Source organism: Bufo gargarizans, chromosome 3 (genome assembly GCF_014858855.1).
Source record: "Bufo gargarizans isolate SCDJY-AF-19 chromosome 3, ASM1485885v1, whole genome shotgun sequence".
In the NCBI taxonomy this organism is placed as follows: Eukaryota; Metazoa; Chordata; class Amphibia; order Anura; family Bufonidae; genus Bufo; species Bufo gargarizans.
Genome location: NC_058082.1, coordinates 243,143,525 through 243,162,519, shown reverse-complemented (window position 1 = coordinate 243,162,519; position 18,995 = coordinate 243,143,525). Strand labels below are relative to the sequence as shown.

Below are 18,995 nucleotides of genomic sequence, written 5' to 3'. Positions count from 1 at the left end.
AAAAAACCTATCATACTTACCTAATCCATTTTCGCACAAAGAGTCCTCCGCAGCCATTTTGATTGAAAATCTTGTCTGAAATCTTGTGCGTGGTGACGTATGATGTCACCATTCCAGCCAGTGCAATGTCATCACGCACTGCACAAGATTTTGAGCTGGATCTTCAAACAGATCCGTTTTGCAGCCCATAGACTTCTATTCTGACGGAATGAATAATGGAATGCCTCTAAAGGCATTCCGTCATAGAATTGCGTTATTGTCGGTGGTAACGGAATCCATAACGCAATTCACCTTTTACCAACAAACAAAGTGTAAACGAATTTCAAAATATGAAATTCGCTCATTTCTAATCATCACATTAGAAAATCTGTGTCTTAATAACAGCAAAATGGCTTCATTATGGAATTTCCACTCAGATTTCTGCCTTGAAGGAACCAAGACAATTATTGGAGCTGGGTCATTTGAATGGAAATTAGTTTGTGGATATTAGAACTATGATAAAATTATTTAAGGTCGAGTCCAAAAGTATATTCTTTTTTTTTTTTTTTTTTATATTTAAATATTTTATTAATTATAATACAAAAAATACAGGTCAATACAACATTTATAATACTATAAAATCCACAAGTCCGTCGATTCCAACCCTGAGCATACTCGGCAATAATTACATAAACACCCCAGCATCCGTCATTTAATTCCTGAGGGACCTGCCATCCCCCAGCATCTCTGCAGATTCTACAATACTCCAGAACAACTGCACATTCTTTGCCGATACAGACAAGTAGAAAAGACCGGACTAATGAGATCTTCCCCATCCCACCCCCCAAACCCCCCACCTTGCAGGAAAAAAAAAAAAAAAAAAAAAAAAAAGGGGAAAAAAATAATGATTCCTAATTAATTAATTAATTATCCGTGTCCCAATCTTCCCACAGCTGACTCCACTTTGCGCAGGATCCTCTTTGTTTGTACAGAATCCTCTCATAGTTTCTCACTTTCTCAACCAAACCCAGCCAATTACTGCAGTCTGGAGTAGAAGAGCAAAACCATGATCTGGAAATGAGAAGCCTAGCCAAAAACATCACCTTGATCAACAAACAGCGTTTTATAGGCTGGTAATCAACCTCCGATAGGTCTCCCAGGACCCATATCCTGGGAGACAGAGGAACCACAATACCGAGTTTACGAGACAGATTGGATTGGACCAGTCTCCAATAGCTGCTCACCATTGGGCAGTCCCAAAACAGATGTAAGTGATCTGCCTCGGAGTCACCACAGCGTGGGCAGTCAGAGGAGGCTCTGAGTCCCCTCCTATATAACCATACAGGTGTCACATAAATTTTATGCATAATATTAAATTGTACAACCGTGTGATTAAAATTATGTGAAACCAACTTTAAACTTTCCCCTATATTCTCCCAATTTGGAGGGCCCACCTCTGAAAGTAAAGAAGACCAGGATTTCTGTCCTGGAGAGAGAACATCCAAAAAAAATTTCTTCATTAAGTGACTATAACAATGTGATATTTTAATTCTCGTGACAATTTTCTTGCAAATTAAATCGTGTAAAAATTCAGGAGTATCTATAATAAAAACGTGGCTATTCGTAGTGCTAGAAAGTGCTAACCTCAATTGAAAGTATGCATACCAAGCCCCCTCACCTAAATTTGCCCTTTGCTTTAGTTCCTTAAGGGGCAGGATTTGTCCACCACTAACCACTTGGTGTAAATACTGGACATTTTTGGTCCTCCAGTACTGGCTACAGCTCAAATCTCTCAGGTTCATAAGCTTTGAATTATGCCACAATGGGGTGCAAACGAGTGATGCCTTGACTCCGCACCAACTCCTTATGGCCGCCCAAGTCTTTGTAGCCATTCTGCAGAAAAGTGTATAACCACCCAGTGTATTTAATAAGTAGTCAGATTCCAATACGGTAAAAAAATCTGAAAAACCTGAATCCTTCACCACTCTGCTGCAGAAATGGCTATTTTCCCAATCATTAAAAAGGCAGAGTTGGGAGGCCACAAAGTAGCCCTTAAAATAGGGGAGGTTAAGACCTCCCCGATTATAGGGCATAGAAAAATAAAGTGCCTTCAGTCTCACGCGCTTCCTCCCCCATAATAAGTCGTTAAGCATCCGCTCTATCAATCTAAAGTATTTATCTGCAATCCAAACAGGCGAGTTACGCAGGACGTAAAGAACCTGGGGAAGCACTACCATTTTTATTAAGGAAATTCTGTCCGCTCTTGCAAGCAGAATTTTTTGCCATATCTTAATTTTAGCCCTCAGTTTTATCAGCAAGGGGATCAGATTGAGTTGTAAATATTCCTGTGGTTTAGCAGAAACTGTTATCCCCAGGTACTTTATTGAGTCCGAGATCGTTAACTGGTTATCCCATTCGCCCCGCAACTCGTCTATAGGGAGAAGAACGGTCTTGTCCCAGTTGATCTCCAGACCAGATGGATCGGAAAAGAGACCAACCAGGTCCATTATACGAGGGAGAGTGGTATCTGTTTGGTGAATAAAGACCAGGATATCGTCTGCATAAAGGGATACACGATCGTGCTTCCCCATTATACCAAAGCCGGCCACCTTCGGATCCTGCCTTATACTAGCCGCTAGGGGTTCAATGTAAATGTTAAATAAAAGGGGGGAGAGGGGACAGCCTTGACGGGTACCTCTTTCTAGAGCGAAGCTCTCTGTCGTCATATCATTGATCCTAATCCTAGCCACTGGAGAGTTATATAATAGCTGAACCATCGCCATAAATCTTGGGCCAAAGCCCATTTTTTTCATCACCTCCCAGAGGAAAGTCCACTCCACCCTGTCGAAGGCTTTAGTAGCGTCCAACGACAGGATGGAGCGAGTACCACACTCCGGGGACTGAATATTCATAAATAGCCTATGGAGATTATGCTGGGTGCCTCTTTTTGGCATAAAGCCATTTTGATCTGGATGAATGATAGTAGATATTACCCGCGAAAGCCTCCTTGCCAAAACTTTTGATAGTAACTTAACATCAGTATTTAATAAGGAGATTGGCCTGTAGGAGCTCAATTCTGCCGGGTCTTTATCCTTTTTTGGAATTAAAACAATGAGAGCCTCCATCATAGAGCATGGTAGTCCCCCTCCCTTTAATGCTTGAGTAAAAACCTCTAGCATCTGAGGGAGAGTCACTTCACTGTACTTACGATAAACCTCATATGGAAGGCCATCCAGTCCTGGCGATGAGTTCCCCGAGATAGACCCCAGGGCCTCCTGCAGCTCCGAGAGAGACAACTCCTCTTCCAGACATTCTATTTGAGCTTTATTTAAAGTAGAGAGAGGAATTTTCTCCAAGAACCGCATCGCCAGTTCGGATGACAAACCAGGAGAGGATCTATATATCTGAGTAAAGTATTGTAAAAAAGTATCTCTCACTCCTTCTAAATCTGTTATAATTACCCCCTCTGTGTTACGAATCAAAGTAATGGATTGTTTTTTCTTATCTTGTTGTGTAATGATTCTGGCTAAAAGCTTACCAGGGCGTCCATACTCTGAAAAATATTTAATCCCCTTAAAAAATACTCTATGGTTTGCTTTCTCAGTTACATATTTCTCCAGAGAACCGCTGGCCTTCTGAAACTCTTCCCTGTTGTACTCAGTGGGTTGACTGATAAATCGCTCAGTTGTAAGTGCGACAGTCTTGACCAGTTCCTCCTCTTTTTTCCTAAATGTTCTCTTTACTGCCGAGATCTCACTTATAAAAACCCCCCTCAGGTATGCTTTCAAGGAGTCCCACACTATATTAATGTTAGCAGAGGGTAGATTCACCTCCAAAAAGGAGGATATCAGTATCCTGATGGACTGTGGATTGTCCAGAATAGTGAGCCAGTATGGATTCAACTTGAATCCCAACCCCCCACCATCCTTATTCTCCCCAGTGCAAACCTCAATTAGTACGGGTGAATGGTCCGAGACTGTTCTTACTCCATATCTTATCTTCCGAATGTTGCTCAGATTGCTCTCATTAGTGAATGCTAGATCAATCCTGGACATTGCTCTGCCACTCCTACTAACACAGGAGTATACTCTCTTTCCTCCGCCCAGATGTTCCCATATATCCACCACTCCTACCTCCAAGCAGAACTGGGGCAGCGGCGAATTACAAAGGTTCCTTCCCCGTGCTACATCTGATCTAAATCTGTCTTTTTTGGGGTCCATAACCGCATTAAAATCCCCCATCAGGATTAACCGACATTCTGGTCTCTGTTCAAAAAAAAGCGTTAACTGGATCAGTGGGTACATTGAAAATGGCGGGGGTATATAAAAAAAAGCGAGAATGTAACTGTAGCCATACAGCTTACCATGCAAAAAAATAAATCTGCCCTGCTCATCTATCTGGGATTTTATAAGGATGAAGTCTACAGAGTTATGAATCAGAACTGAGACACCCCTAGAAGAGCCGCTAAAAGTGGAATGATAGGATTGAGCGTTCCATCCCGTTGTCAAGCGGGACAAGGTTTCCTTAGTGAGGTGAGTTTCTACTATGCAGATAATTGCTGGGAGATATCTTTTTAATGCATCCATAATAGCTTGCCTTTTTACCCTTTCCCCGAGCCCTCTGACATTCCAGGATACAATTCTAGTGGACATCAATCATAAAAAAGGAAAAAAAAAAAAAAAAAAAAGGAAAAAAAAAAAACCCGTTCCTGCAAGGTGGGTTCCCTCCCGCCCCTATCCTCCCACCCCCCCTCTCTATTGGTCCGCCCGATCTCGTCGGCGAACCTCTAACTTCCGGCCGTTCTCCCCATCCTGGCCCCGCCTCCCATCCATCCCTTCAATTATAGTAATAGACAGATTTAAATATCCCTTTGCTCCATCCAATCTGAAGCTTGTTGTGGTGTCTCAAAAAAAAAAGAAGTCCCACTATGGATCACTCTTAGTTTCGCTGGATACTGTAACGAATATTTAATCTCCTTAGCCGCCAAGCATTTCTTTATCTCCATAAACTTTCTTCTTTTTTCCTGAGTCTGCCGCGCAAAATCAGGAAAGAAGAGCAATTTAGTACCCTGATGTTCAATGGGTGTACATTCTCTTGCTCTTCTCAGTATCATATCTCTGTCTGCGGACAGTAATAGCTTCATTAAAATTGCACGCGGCGGCCGCCCTGGGGTGGGTTTCCCTCCTGGGATTCGATGGGCTCTTTCTATTTGAAACATGGAGGAAAAATTATCGCTGCCAAGGTTGTGCATGACCACCTCTTTGAGTTGTGCCTCTAAGAGTCGGCCTTCAACTCCTTCTGGGAAACCAATTATGCGTACGTTGTTTCGCCTAGACCTATTTTCCAGGTCCTCTAACTTATTTTGTAGAGCTAGATTTTCAGTAGTAAGAAGGAGAAGTTTAGATTTTATCATGTCCATGTCGGTTTGCAGAAGGTCGACTGTTTTTTCCACATTGAGGACTCGGTCACGGATTTTTAACAAATCTTCTCTTATTAGAGAAATATCACTCTGTACCGACTCCAATTGAGTGGACATCCCTTGCACTAGAATGCCGTTATTTTCCACAGCGCCAAGGATTCTATCCAGAACAGATGGATCGCATTCAGTTTGCATTTGTGCAGAGAGACCTTCCTCTCCTGCCTCCGGATCCACCACCCCTGATCCATCCTCAGAGGGGTCAGCAATTTGGGGAGTTTTAGCAAATTTCCTCAAATTAGCAGAGGGTTTAATTTTAGCTGGATTCTTTTCGTTTAAGAAAGGTGATTTCAGGAACTTATCGATTTTGTTCTCTGGAGTCTTAACCCCCAGTTTAGTTACAGTGGAGTCAACAGACCGTCGCTTAGGGGCCATTCTTTTCCCTTCTTCCTGTTCCTCTATTTTGCCCTTTATATCACCGTTTGCTTCTTTTTTTTTTTTTTTTTCCCCTTTCTGTTCTTCCTCCTTTTAGCCCCACCCTCTCTTGTTTTCTTCTCCCTTTTTTTTTTCTCACCTTTCCTTCCCCTTTTCCTTTTTCCCTTTCTCTTTTTTTTTTTTTTTCTCCTTCTCTCTTTCTTTCCCCCCTCTTCCCTTCCTTCTTCCTCTTTCCCCTTCGCCAGACGCCAAAAAAATAAATAAAAAATTACATAAGAAAACAGAAGTGTATCTCCTCAGTGAGCAGTGCAGCAGTACAAAGCAGCAGGGAAGCCGGCAGTCCAGCACAAAAAAAAAGAGAACAAAACATATGGAGAAGAAAGAGGCAGTCAATAAGCTAATCTCACGTGTCCAGAAGAAACTCAATCCTGGTGCGCACTACAGCCGTGTCAAAAATTAAAGTTGTACAAGAAGGGAGCGTCCTCCCTAATCCCCAGGGCAGCAAACAGTCCAGACGTCAGGCCGTCGCACACCGATGAAGGGAGGGCTGCAGGGAGATCCACGCGGCGACCGAGTCCAGGGGAGGGAAGGAGAGCAAAGCAGGCAGCGGAGAGAGAGGTTAGGAGGACCCCCAAGCAGGATCAGAGGCAGAGACGCGGCACCCGACAACCGCGGCCGCAAGAACAGCCGAAAGCCGTCCAGCATCCAGCAACGTGGGACAGAGCAGGAGACCCAGCAGGCAGGCCAGCGCAGCGCCGCGGCTCAAGGCATCAGCTGTTCGGCGTCAGCGCAGCGCAGCTGTTCGGAAGGAGCCGGGAGCTCGGACGGAGGAGGCCAGCGAGAGGGGAGAACGAGACGTGGCGTGTTCACGTCATCACGCCGCTCCCCAAAAGTATATTCTGCCACGACAGTTTAAAGTAGCTGTGTCAACATTATAAATTGCTTCATTTTTTATGTTTAATAATTAAATTGTATTATGTGTCACCATATGCTAATAATACTAAGAGCAAGAATTCATACTAATGCTGCAGAGTCAACGTGATAGAGCCAAAAGATAGGAAAATATTAAATCTTATTACTGCTGATAAGATTTATGGGAATTTAAGGTGCATATAAATTGCGGCAAAACATATATTTCAGAATCGTGTGTTTACCTGTGCAGCCAGTTTTCTTCTTTCTGACATACACCTAAAAAAATGAAGTGCATTGTCATATACAACTCCTATCTTGGCCATTTTTAATAATTCATTTAAACTCTTGTGTTCATTATTTTCATTAATTAATTAATTAATTTTTTTATTCCACTAAGGGATTTTAAATTTACAATTTCAACCCTTCAATACTGTATACTGTATTATAATGCGTTAGGCCTGTCAAAGCTACACTGACAAGCAGCCTATTAGGCTACATGCTCACGACCGTATGTATTTTGTGGTCCGCAAAATGCGGATCTGCAAAAAATACAGATGACGTATGTGTGACATCCCTGTTGCATTCGTTTTTTTTTGCGGATCCATTGTAACAATGCATATGCTTGTCCACATATATCATTTTTGCGGGGCTACTGAGCGGACATACGGATGCATTTTTTGCAGACCCATTGAAATGAAGGGGTCTACATCCTATTCGTAAAAAAAAAAAAGAAAACGGGTAGGGAAACAAAATACGTTCATGTACATGTGGCCTTAGACGTAATAGCGATGGCAGGCCTGGAAATTGGCGCTCATGCACATGACCGTATCTGTTTTGCAGTCCGCAAAACACGGATGCGTAAAAAATGTGAATTTGGAAAAAATAGCTAATTAGCCCCTGGGTGCAACAAGGGCATTGCTGTTGCACCTGAGGCTCAGCTTCTTTTGATTCTAGGCCATGCCCCCACCATTTTGACTGACAGGGCCAGGCAGTGAAGACGTACTCATGTCTTGCCCCAAAGCAGCTCGTACAGCTAGGAGCATGTGCAGTACATGGCAGAAGATCGCTTGGCATGAGTATGTCTTTACTGCCTGGCCCTGTCAGTCAAAGTGGTGGGGACATTGCCTGGAGTGAAAAGCACATTTTCAAATAATGGCAACCCAGAATTAAGCAAAACTGACTTCAATAATGGCCATGCCAAATTCCCCTCAAGATATATATAGGTAGCTTTACTGAATGAGAATTTATTCTAACGGTATGACCACACAGTGCAGTCCTGTGGCGCTTCTGATACAGATGTGTTCGAGTACTGCACGGCCGTAGGGGCCGCAGCGGGCTCTAATTATACTAAGACCACACTGTTTAGTAAGACCATATTATTAATGGCTGTGTGGGACCTTCAATTCTTGAATGCAGGACGGCCACGTCACAAGTGCCACCCCACCGTGCCCAATGGTTGTACAGCCACATGGGCATGATTTCCACATTCGGATTTGCATGGAATTCACCCTATGCATTGCAAAAGTTAAAATATACTCTGTAGAATAAATTGACTTTAAAATCTGCACTGCGGGTTAGTTTATGATGCCATTTGCAAATGAGATAGACTAAAATCTTATCCACTTTGCTAATATTGTAATACATTGCAGATTTTGCACATGCAGTTCTGTGGCAGATAATCTGCAGTATATCCACCATGTGTTAGCATACCCTAAATTTAGCATCTGTCTGCCCCAACTGATGCATTTCAACTCTCAAGGTTCTCCATTTTTATAAATTAAATAAGGTTATTAAAACAGGGTTATTCTATTTTTCATACATGAAGCAAATGATTGCTTGCTAATTAGCAAATTAGTGGTAAGTGTTTTGCAATTATATCTATAATCCTCTTTTTATACAAGAGATAAATGAGACATGGTTAATCCTTCTTATTGTTATTGGATAGACTATATTTAGAAATTAATTCATTCTACATAAAGTGAGAAAGTTGCAGGAAAATGTATGTATGTTTTGAGGCTTCATGCAATGTCATGTTCTTACATGTTTCAGTCTGTAAACAACGGATCCTCAAAATACAGTAACCTTCCATTTACATTCCCATTTCCCTCACTCCCAAAAATAGAGATGACCATTCTCATCTGCAATATGGACAAGAACAGGATATGTTAAATAATTTGATGAATGGGCACACAGATCCACAAAATATATAAATGTGTGCATGCCCCCTTAGAAACGGAAAATATGAAGCCTTAAAGGCTATGTACACCTTTGGGGGAATTTTTTTATTATTATTGCATTGTACTAAGTTTGAGCTAAAAATCTTTTTTTCAATTGGAATCCTTTTTGTCTACATAGCTGAGATGCTGTAGTAGCAGCCTGTGGATTTTCTCCGTCAGTTGGGGAGCTGATGGTCTCCTTATCTCTGCTCTCTGACATTATAAACCCTCGTTATAGTTCAGTTCCTATCCGACTGATAAGAATTGGCTTAAATAAGTGTTTATGACCTCTTAGTAGTTTAGAGATGAGGTTTATTAGATGACCGGCACATATTGAAAGTGAAAGTACCAGTCACACAGTTAGAAAAGCAGTTAACCCTTTGTGACAGAATGGCTTAATATTTTTAATAAAGGCCAATAAAAAATATTTTTAGCCAAAAATGTGTGAAATGCAATCATAAACAAAAATTGCCCCCGAAGGTGTACAAAGCCTTTAATCATTAGATGCTGTAGTAGCAGCCTGTGGATTTTCTCTCTTTTCCATCAGTTGGGGAGCTGATGGTCTCCTTATCTCTGCTCTGACATTATAAACATTTGTTATATCTCAGTTCCTTTCCTACTGATAAGAATGTGGCTTAAAAAAGTGTTTATGAGCTCTTACTAGTTTAGAGATAAGGTTTATTAGATGTCCAGCTGAAAGTGAAAGTAATAGTCAACCCTTTGTGACAGAGCGGATCAATATTTTTAATGGACAATTGAAAATATGATTTTTAGGCAAAAATTAGTAAAATGCAATCATAAGCAAAAATTGCCTCCGAAGGTTTTAATCAATCATGTTGTACTACTTAATTATTTTACTAAGAGTAATACCAAAAGTTGTGGCTGTGACTTGATCACCAGACAGGTAGAACCACATGGTCCCGCAAGTAATGTTAATTAATGAACTCATTAGAAACTGTTTATTCCACATCATTGTTAATGGCTAAGTGGTTTAGGGGGATAGCGCGTGGCCACTAACAATGCAAGCCACTAAAGGGGTTGTGATGAGCATAGGCCAGCAATATCAGATTGGCAGGGGTTCTTCACTGTTTAACTGCATGCTGTGTAACTTGCAGTAATTACAACTGCTTATCACTTTCAAGTAAATAAGACAAGCAGTTATACTTCCAGTGCACCACTGCTACGATCTCGACGGCATGCAGTGAAGAGGCCGTATCGCTAGCATGAACGCAATGGCCTCTCCAAACAGCTTATCGGCAGGGGTGCCAGGTGTTAGACCCCAGCGATCTAACATTGATGACCTATCCTAACGCTTCAAAACCCATTTAACTCTTGAAGATGCATGGTGGCTGCATCTTGGCCTTGTTATGGCCAGGTGCGTAGCTATAGGGGGTGCAGAGGTAGCAGTCGCTACCGGGCCCAGGAGCCTGAGGGGCCCAAAGACCCTTGTGGTGCATAAGAAAGCACTGGTATTATAGAAAGTGCATGCTGGTCAAGTTACACCTCTGGCTCAAGGGGGTGCCGTTTCAATATTTGCCTCAGGCAGCACAAAGGCCTTGTGCTTCCTGCCTCTGGCCATAAAGCACTGAGGGAAATGGGGGCCCCAAGCTAAACTCTTGCACCAGGGCCCATGAGCCATTAGCTACGCCCCTGGTTATGGCCGTGCCCTTACAAGGTTTTTTAAAGATCACATTATAAGAATTATTGACCTTCTAGATTTCAATGTTTATCTTTAATTCAGATATTACATTTTGTAATAACAGCATTAAAGGGAATCTATAGGGGCAACTAAAACCACCATTGATTAACTGAACAGTGTCTCGCTTAAACTTTACATATTCATCTATGTAAATCATGAGAGCATGCACTGTAATCATTTTTCAATATTTTATGCACCACAGATGCACAGAATATATGCTATTTTAAATGCAAGGAAAATAGTAGACTGGAGGAAGATCTGAAAATTCCATTGGTAAATGAAAGAAGAGAGAAGGCATTGGCACTTGCGGCTCAGATGCAGATGACATTGTTAGAGTATGAACGTAGAAAAGTTACCGGAACGTTGGAGAGCAGCAGTGTGCGAGCTGCAGTAGCTTCATCAGGAGGAAATGGTGAAGAGGTATGTGAAGAGATATGGAAAGTATTCATTTACTGTGTTTGTTTAAAAAATACCTAATTGTATTGTATGTTGAGGTGAAGAATCAGTTTTTGCTGTGTTTGCTGTATTTAAATTTTTTTATTGCAGCACAATCTATTTGTGGCATTTCTGTAGAAATGATTTCCCATTTACTGAAAGAGGACCTGTCATCTCTCCTGACATGTCTAACAATTCTTAAACATCTATTCTTACGACTCTGTTGCGCAATTATTATATTATTCCTATTAGAAGTTCATGAATAAATTGCCAACTGAGTGTTACCATTCCCTTTGTCAAAGAGGAGTGGCCCTGCACAGTCTGCCACTGGAAGCACTGATTGGACAGTGTCGGGTTGTGCAGGGACTCAATCCCAACTAGTATATGTCAATATGTCCATAGAAATAATAGAGGAACAGAGCAACATGGAGTCACAAGAAACAATACTTCAGAATTGTCATTTCAATTAGAATGCAATTGATTATTAAACCAGGCAGGTTAGGAATAATAACGTCTTCTCTTAGGCCTCTTTCACACTACCGTTTTTTTTTTTCCGTTTTGCGGTCCGTTTTTGGCGTTCCGTATACGGTCCGTATACGGAACCATTCATTTCAATGGTTCAGCAAAAAAAAACGGAATGTGTTCCGTATGCATTCCGTTTCCGTATTTCCGTTTTTCCGTTCCATTGAAAAGATAGAACATGTCCTATATTTGGCCGCAAATCACGGTCCGTGGCTCCATTCAAGTCAATGGGTCCGCAAAAAAAACGGTACACATACGGAAATGCATCCGTATGTCTTCCGTATCCGTTCCGTTTTTTGCGGAACCATCTATTGAAAATGTTATGCCCAGCCCAATTTTTTCTATGTAATTACTGTATACTGTATATGCCATACGGAAGAAAAACGGAACGGAACGGAAACGGAACCACAACGGAAGCAAAAAACGGAACAACGGATCCGTGAAAAACTGACCGCAAAACACTGAAATGGACATACTGTAGTGTGAAAGAGGCCTAATGGTGTTTTCCATGATCAAGATATTGAAGGTCTGTTTTTAAGACATGGCATCAAAATCTGATTGGTGTAGGTCCTATAACAATCAGTTGTAGCCCCTTCAAACAGGTGATGGGGTGCTAAGAGTCGGCCCCGCACTAATCCGATGTTGATGGACTATCCTGAGATGGGTCATCAGTATACTGATCCTGAAAACCCTCATTAAAGGGATTGTTTCTGTAAAACGAAAAAAATAAATAAAAATATTTTAAATACCTTCTTAGGGAATTTAATTGAGTGGATCACTTCTTCATCTGCTTTTCAGAGCTCACATCTGATTTCCCTTTCTCAGACCCATACACTAAGGCCTCTTCAACACAGCCCCTCTCCGTATCTCCTACTATAAATGCAATGTGTGTGTGCCGGGGGAAGGGGGGGGTTCCTATCAAAGAATTTTAGAATTTTCACTATTCCAATAACATTGTGCACAAGAGACCAGGTAGGATTAGTTTATAATGTGACTAATTATATATTAAGCTTTGTATGCTGTAAGCCAGAACAGTCAGCCAACGTGGACGTCTTAGATGGATGGTCATTTATCTGAATGGCTGCCATGTAATCCTGCATTTTCCCTTTAGCAGTGATTATGGGAAAAATGCCTAACTGGCAGCAACTTCCTCAGGCAGAATCAACTATTTGCTGGGGCTGCCAAAAACAGAATCATTTTCAAAAAGAGTTTTCTGTTCTGTGACAACCTTTTTTAATTAATATGTTTGTGAAGTGTAGAGGGAAACCCAGAAGAAATCAGGGAGAACATAAAATGTCAATGTTATTAAAATTGTGCAGTTTTATTGCTGCTACGGCGTATTAAATTGGATGAAACATTAATCTTAATTAATCTTTATGTAGAAGAAGGTATATATTTTACCATCTATGGTTATTTCAATGCAGTCTTCAAGCAATTCTTGCCAATCAGAAAGATACATATAAAGATCATGTTAGAAGGTGTTTTATGAACATATATATTATATTAAGTAGGCATGTTGGCAATGTGTGCTTGCAAGTATGAGGGATAGTAGCAATCCTAGGCGATAGTATGTTCAGCTTAGTGAGCAAAATTGGGACTTTCTACTCCATTCATAATTAATCTTCTGTTGAATCAGCATTCCTAGATTTTATTAAGCTTCCCTGTTCCACTAGTTGGGATGTAAGCGTTAAGGCTAGAGTGTAGTATGTTAAATCTATGTCCAAGCAGCACAGATTTTTGAATAAAAGAGTAATTGGACATTGACTCTAAGTTAATTTGCCACCAGACTTGGCATTCCCTAGTTCTTACTTAAGATTCTGGTTTTATCAGTAAAGCAGTAAGAGGTTGCACCTTCCTCTCTGCACCGTCCACCTCTACACCTCGAGTACACTGAAAGCTGGTAAGATAAAGGTGTTCCTCTCCAATACTCTACCTACCTAACCAGAAAAAAGGGACTTCACTGTCATATATACAGCACATAGTATATAGCTTGAGGACAAGTGTGCATAACAGTACTCACTTTTACTCATCTATAGTGGAATGGAAGCCATAAAGAATATTATAAAGACAATGCTAAGTTGGAAATTAAGGAAAACCTTCTTCAGGTGTCCAATGTCTTTCTGTACTCATCCACATTAAATAAAAAATGTACCTAGGTTAGAACACCTACTTACTCCAGAACTGGCATGAGTAAGACCGCATGGTGCTGTTGAAACATGACGGCTCTGGAGTGGTAACAGGAGTGCTATGATACCTGGATTTTAACATGTAGAAATAAATTATTAGGATTTTATTGCACTCTGGATTCAACACCTTCTTTCTACAGTTTTGAGCGCCCAAACACGCAATGGGATCCAGAGCTCAAAAAGCAGAAAAGGATTTTTTAGAACTGGAGGCCAGTATTGAGACCATGGCTCAAAATAATTTAGGTATTGTCTCCTGATACTCCACTAGATTTTGTGTGGAAATAATGATCCCATCACTAGAACTAAAGTATACAAAATGGTATGAAAATCAGATGGCACTTTTGCCTTGTTCTGCTTCTTTTTAAATTACCAAGATTTTTTTTGCCAGCTGCAAAGGGCATTGACAAACATTCTGAAATAATAGCTAAAGCCGATTTAATTCATTTATGTCTATTTGCTTATTTATTGTGCTGCCATGGGCTTGTGTTGACCATATTTTTCAAGCGTTTTAAAGGTCGAACTGGCCTTACCATAATTACGATGGGAAAGGTGACTGCATGGAAATTAGTTATGAGGCTTGAAATGTATTCATTATCTTTGTATAGCAGCTAACAAAATGCTAATGTGAAGCAATGCATTATGAAATACAACTATTCTATTTTGAGTGGTGTACTTTATCTGCACACAAATGACCAACCGTCAGGTGAACCTTGCTAAGAATGCATTATTCAAATTTGGGAAGGAGGGGGGAGGACTTCTGGTTGGTGTGATACTTGTAGTTTTGAAAACATATGTTTTGTAATGCATTGTTTCATATCTTCACTTTTCATCTTCTATTATTGATTTCAGTATGCAAACATTTGTCACATGTAGCTTAGAACCTATAGTATGTGTACATAGGGGGAAATTCCTATCCTTACCCTGACTGTATAGAGGAGGGATCTTTTCAAAATGACAACTCTCAGGGCATCTGCTAACTGGAAGCCATGAGTTAGAGATCAGTGTTCATAGAGTAGCAGAGGAAGGGATTCAGTATGCATCACATCATCATTGCTTATACATACGTTTTGTACCAGGGGTGGACTGGGAACTTAAAGTGGCCCTGGAAAGAATGCTAAAAGTGGCCCTGTTTTGTAGTTGGGTTCAAATTGATTGAAGGCAGAGCCAACAATACCTAATGGTGGCACATTATACTACCTCAACAGAGCCAAATACCACAGTCCATCACAAAATACTGCCAACAGCACAAAATACATCCCCAAAAATATCCACTGGCCGGCCGTGAGGAGGGCTCATTTCTCTGTATGGTCTATGGCCAATCCGCTCCTGTTTTATACTCAGCTAGATGATTACTATATATTTCACTAAACTTACCACCACACATCAGGTTTCTGGATGCAGTTTTAGAAGACAAAGTAAGGAATAGATCATAAAAGGAGAGAAAGTATACAGGAAGAATACTACTTGTCATTTCGTTCCTGGTTTTGGCTTCCATTCTGCATCCAGAAACCTGATTGTGTGGCCCATTGTTATGATAGTTTGGACTACGGTTGCATGAATATTCTGTGAAAACTTTTGTACACAGAGCATCTACAGCAGAGATATACAACATTTTGTCTCATTCAGATTGTACTATGCGAAGAGACCACAATAAAGTTTTCAATTAAAAAAGAAACATAAAATATAACTTGCTACCAGCTATTGAAAAAATGATATAGGAACTATAAAAGGCACAAAAGTGTCAAAAAATGCCTTAGTTTACAACCAAAAATAAATGTCTACAAAATAGTTAAAGGGGCTGTTCTTATAACCCTTGTTAACTGTCAGTGAGGTGGATAGAGTATTACATCCACTATGTTTTCAATGGAAGTATTACAAGATGCCTTGGAGTGAAGTATAAAGAAGCCATAATAAGAGACACAGCTCTCGACCAAGCGCCACAGTCATAAAATGTTTAAAGGCACATATATACTTTAATACATACCATTAATATTTCAATTTTTTTTAATCTTTCAAGATCAAAGCCTCACTACGATCTTCATCATTCTCATCCACTTCCAAAAAGTGCCAGACAATTGACTATGATGTGGAAATAAGCATGGCACAGTATTTTGAGGTCCCAAGGAAAATCAGCATTCCAGTCTCTACAAGAAATCGAGTTACTGCAAAGTCCGTATCTGTGGAAGGAGAACAGGACCAAGGTAATGAAGATATATTGTTATATCAGATATTTTGACTAGAAATTTGTATGTCTGTATTGCTAGATACATCGATGCATAGGCTGTCCCACAAAAAACAAGCTCTTAAACAGCTCCACAGACTGATATAAAAATTATGGGCGTCAGACAATACAAAGAAATCATTTTAGTAGAATGTTTGGTAAAGCAGTAAAACATAATAGAAAAAGTGTAAATTCTGTATCTCTGTAGTTATACTGACCTGCAGAATTAGGTTGTTATATCATTTTTAGCGCCCAATGAACACCATAAAAACAAAACCCAAAAAACTATGGTGGAATAAAATAAAAAAAATCACCCCAGAATGATTTTTTTTCCAGTATAAGATATGGAAAACTAAATGATGCGATTATAAAATGCATCTTGTTCCGCAAAAGACCTCCTAGGTGAATGGAAAAGTAAAATAGTTATGGCTCTTTTAAGGTGGGGAGGAAGAAATTAAATGCAAAAATGAAAGTTGGCCATGTCCTGATGGGGTTAAATAATAGCTACATTTATCAAGCAATGTTCAACATTTGATAAATGTGGCTCAAATATTTAAAAATGACGCAAAAATGTATTTCCGAATGAATCCATGGCAAAATCCACGTGTTACTTGCAGATTTTAGCACTGCTTTTGGTTTAGATTTGCCCCAGATTTGCATTGCTAAGGGTGAAATCCCCGATAATAATCTGCACAAGAATTGACATGCTGCAGATTTCAGAACATGCACTGCAGTTCCTTTATGCAAGGAAAATGTCTGCACTGTGTAGATGAGATTTTAGTCATCTGATTCTCTGATATTTTATTACTTTGTAAATTTGCCACATAAAAATACATGTACTGTAGCAAATCTGCTCATAATACTCACCAATACAGGTACCCATGAAATAACCTATAAAGTATTTTTTATTTTATTTTTTTGGTGATGAACCTGAAACTTGTATTATACTTCTATGTACAGTTATTATTATTCTCAGTCCCCATAACGCAATGAATCATCATTACATGCCACATCTTGGTATAATATTTTTTCCTGTGGAAATAATAAAAAAACTAATATTTTTGTCTCCTACTTCTAGTAGTCTTAGGAGTTTCTATGGGTTTTATCTGTTTTCTGAAAATCTTAGGTTTTTCTTTTGCTTGTGAATAGTAAATGACACCAAACAATAAACAGTTCGAAAGGGAATTTAGGAGATTGAAGCAGTGCAGATTTGCCTTGCAGGTTGAACTCATGAAAAAGATCAAAAATCCAGGCACGTACATTTGCTCTTTTTTATTGAATGACAAGGTTTTTCAATTGATGAAGTCACTTAAACATTTCATCTATTCAGGGACACTCGTATTCTATTACTTTACTCTGACACCCAGCAAAAGAACTGCACATTTTGTCATTCTGCTTTCAACTCCTTTTTCCATTTTTATAGAATCAAGTGCTTTTTGATCTGTTCTAAGAAATTGAGGTGCTGTAAAAAAAAGACAGTCCATGACAGTTAATAAAATAGTTGGGCCTTGTATTAGGCAGATGTAAATTGTATATGTTTGTCTATTTCAACATTTTCTGACGGAGAATTTATCCAGTCCTGCAGTTGAATTCTTGCTTCAAAAGTCACAAAATAGGGCTTTTGCAACTTTTTGAGTTCATTTGAGGAAAAATGTTGCTACATTTACATACTACTGGGTTGGACAGTGGGTGAGTCTATTAATTATTGTCACCCCAGTGAGAGGTGGAGTAAAAAAATTATGAAGCACCAAATTTCACAAACAATTAGGCTCAATTATGAATGTTTCAGGCGTATATCAGTCGCCAATTTTATTACAAGCCATTTTGCAACAGGTCGAAAAAAGCTTGCGTGCCATTGGTGGGGAATAGAGTGGGCCGGCAGGCCTCTCTCATTCATCATTTTCTACACCAGGGGAGCTGGTGTAGATTTAAGTGTGTTGCATTGTTTGCTGGAGGAAACACCAAAGTTATGTAGAGGCCTGCGGCTCCAAATAACTTTGACACATCCTCCAGCAGTAGAAAGACACTTAAGACCAGCGTGTAAATCACCGGTCTTAAATGAGCCCCAATGTACACTGTTTGCTAGGGTTCCGAATGCAGATTCAAGCAAAAACTGACTTCAAATATTATCATCATGATAGATTGCATTTGTAGGACTTGTAAATGGTTTAGGGGATTGTAAACTTTTTTAGCGACAATTACCCAAGATGGTGGATATCTGTAGATTCAGTTACTAACCTTTATTGGCCATGCTTAACCCCTTAAAGCAGTTTATATGGCATTTATAATGTAGTGAAAGTTAATACAACGCACTTACTTATGTATTGTGATTGTCCATATTTCCTCCTTTGTTGGCTAGATTCATTTTTCATTATACACTGTTCGTTTCCATTGTTATGGCCACCTTGCAATCTATCAGTGGTGATGGACGTGCTTGCACAATATAGGAAAAAGCGCTGGCCTCTGGGGTGGCCGGGACCTCAGGGTTGTGCACAGTCCAGCACTTTTTTCTATAGTGTGCAAACACAACCGCTGCTGGATTGCAGGGTGGTTGTAACCATGGAAACAAGCATTGTATAACATGATAGAAAAATAATCTAGTCAGCAAAGGAAGCAATATGAACACCATACATTAGAAAGTGCCTTGTATTAACTTTGTCTATATAATAAATGTAATTTGCTGAAGTGAGACTACCCCTTTAAGGAATGGGCCAATTTTATTTTTTAACTCCCAACTTTCCAAGAGCCATAACATTACATTTTCCATTCACATAACCATACAAGGGCTTATTCTTTGGTGGGACAATGTTACAAATGTAGGTAGGGACAGACACGGACAGTGAGCCCTAAGGCTAGAACCCAGCCCACTTTTCCTACCTACTTGCAGTGCAAGCCCTAGATAGCTAGACCACAACTGGTTGACGGTCCCTACGCAGAGACGGACAAACAACAAATACAGACAAACGCAATAACA

General features: G+C 40.0%; 1 protein-coding gene across 1 annotated transcript in view; it reads left to right on the top strand.

Moving 5' to 3' along the window:
• Nucleotides 1-18,995, top strand: part of CFAP47 (cilia and flagella associated protein 47) — a 465,875-nt gene that overhangs the window by 210,884 nt on the left and 235,996 nt on the right. The window contains exons 38-39 of the mRNA XM_044285568.1: nt 10,860-11,077; nt 15,818-16,001. Of these exons, the coding sequence (XP_044141503.1) occupies nt 10,860-11,077; nt 15,818-16,001 (402 nt within the window). The remainder of the gene's footprint in view (nt 1-10,859; nt 11,078-15,817; nt 16,002-18,995) is intronic.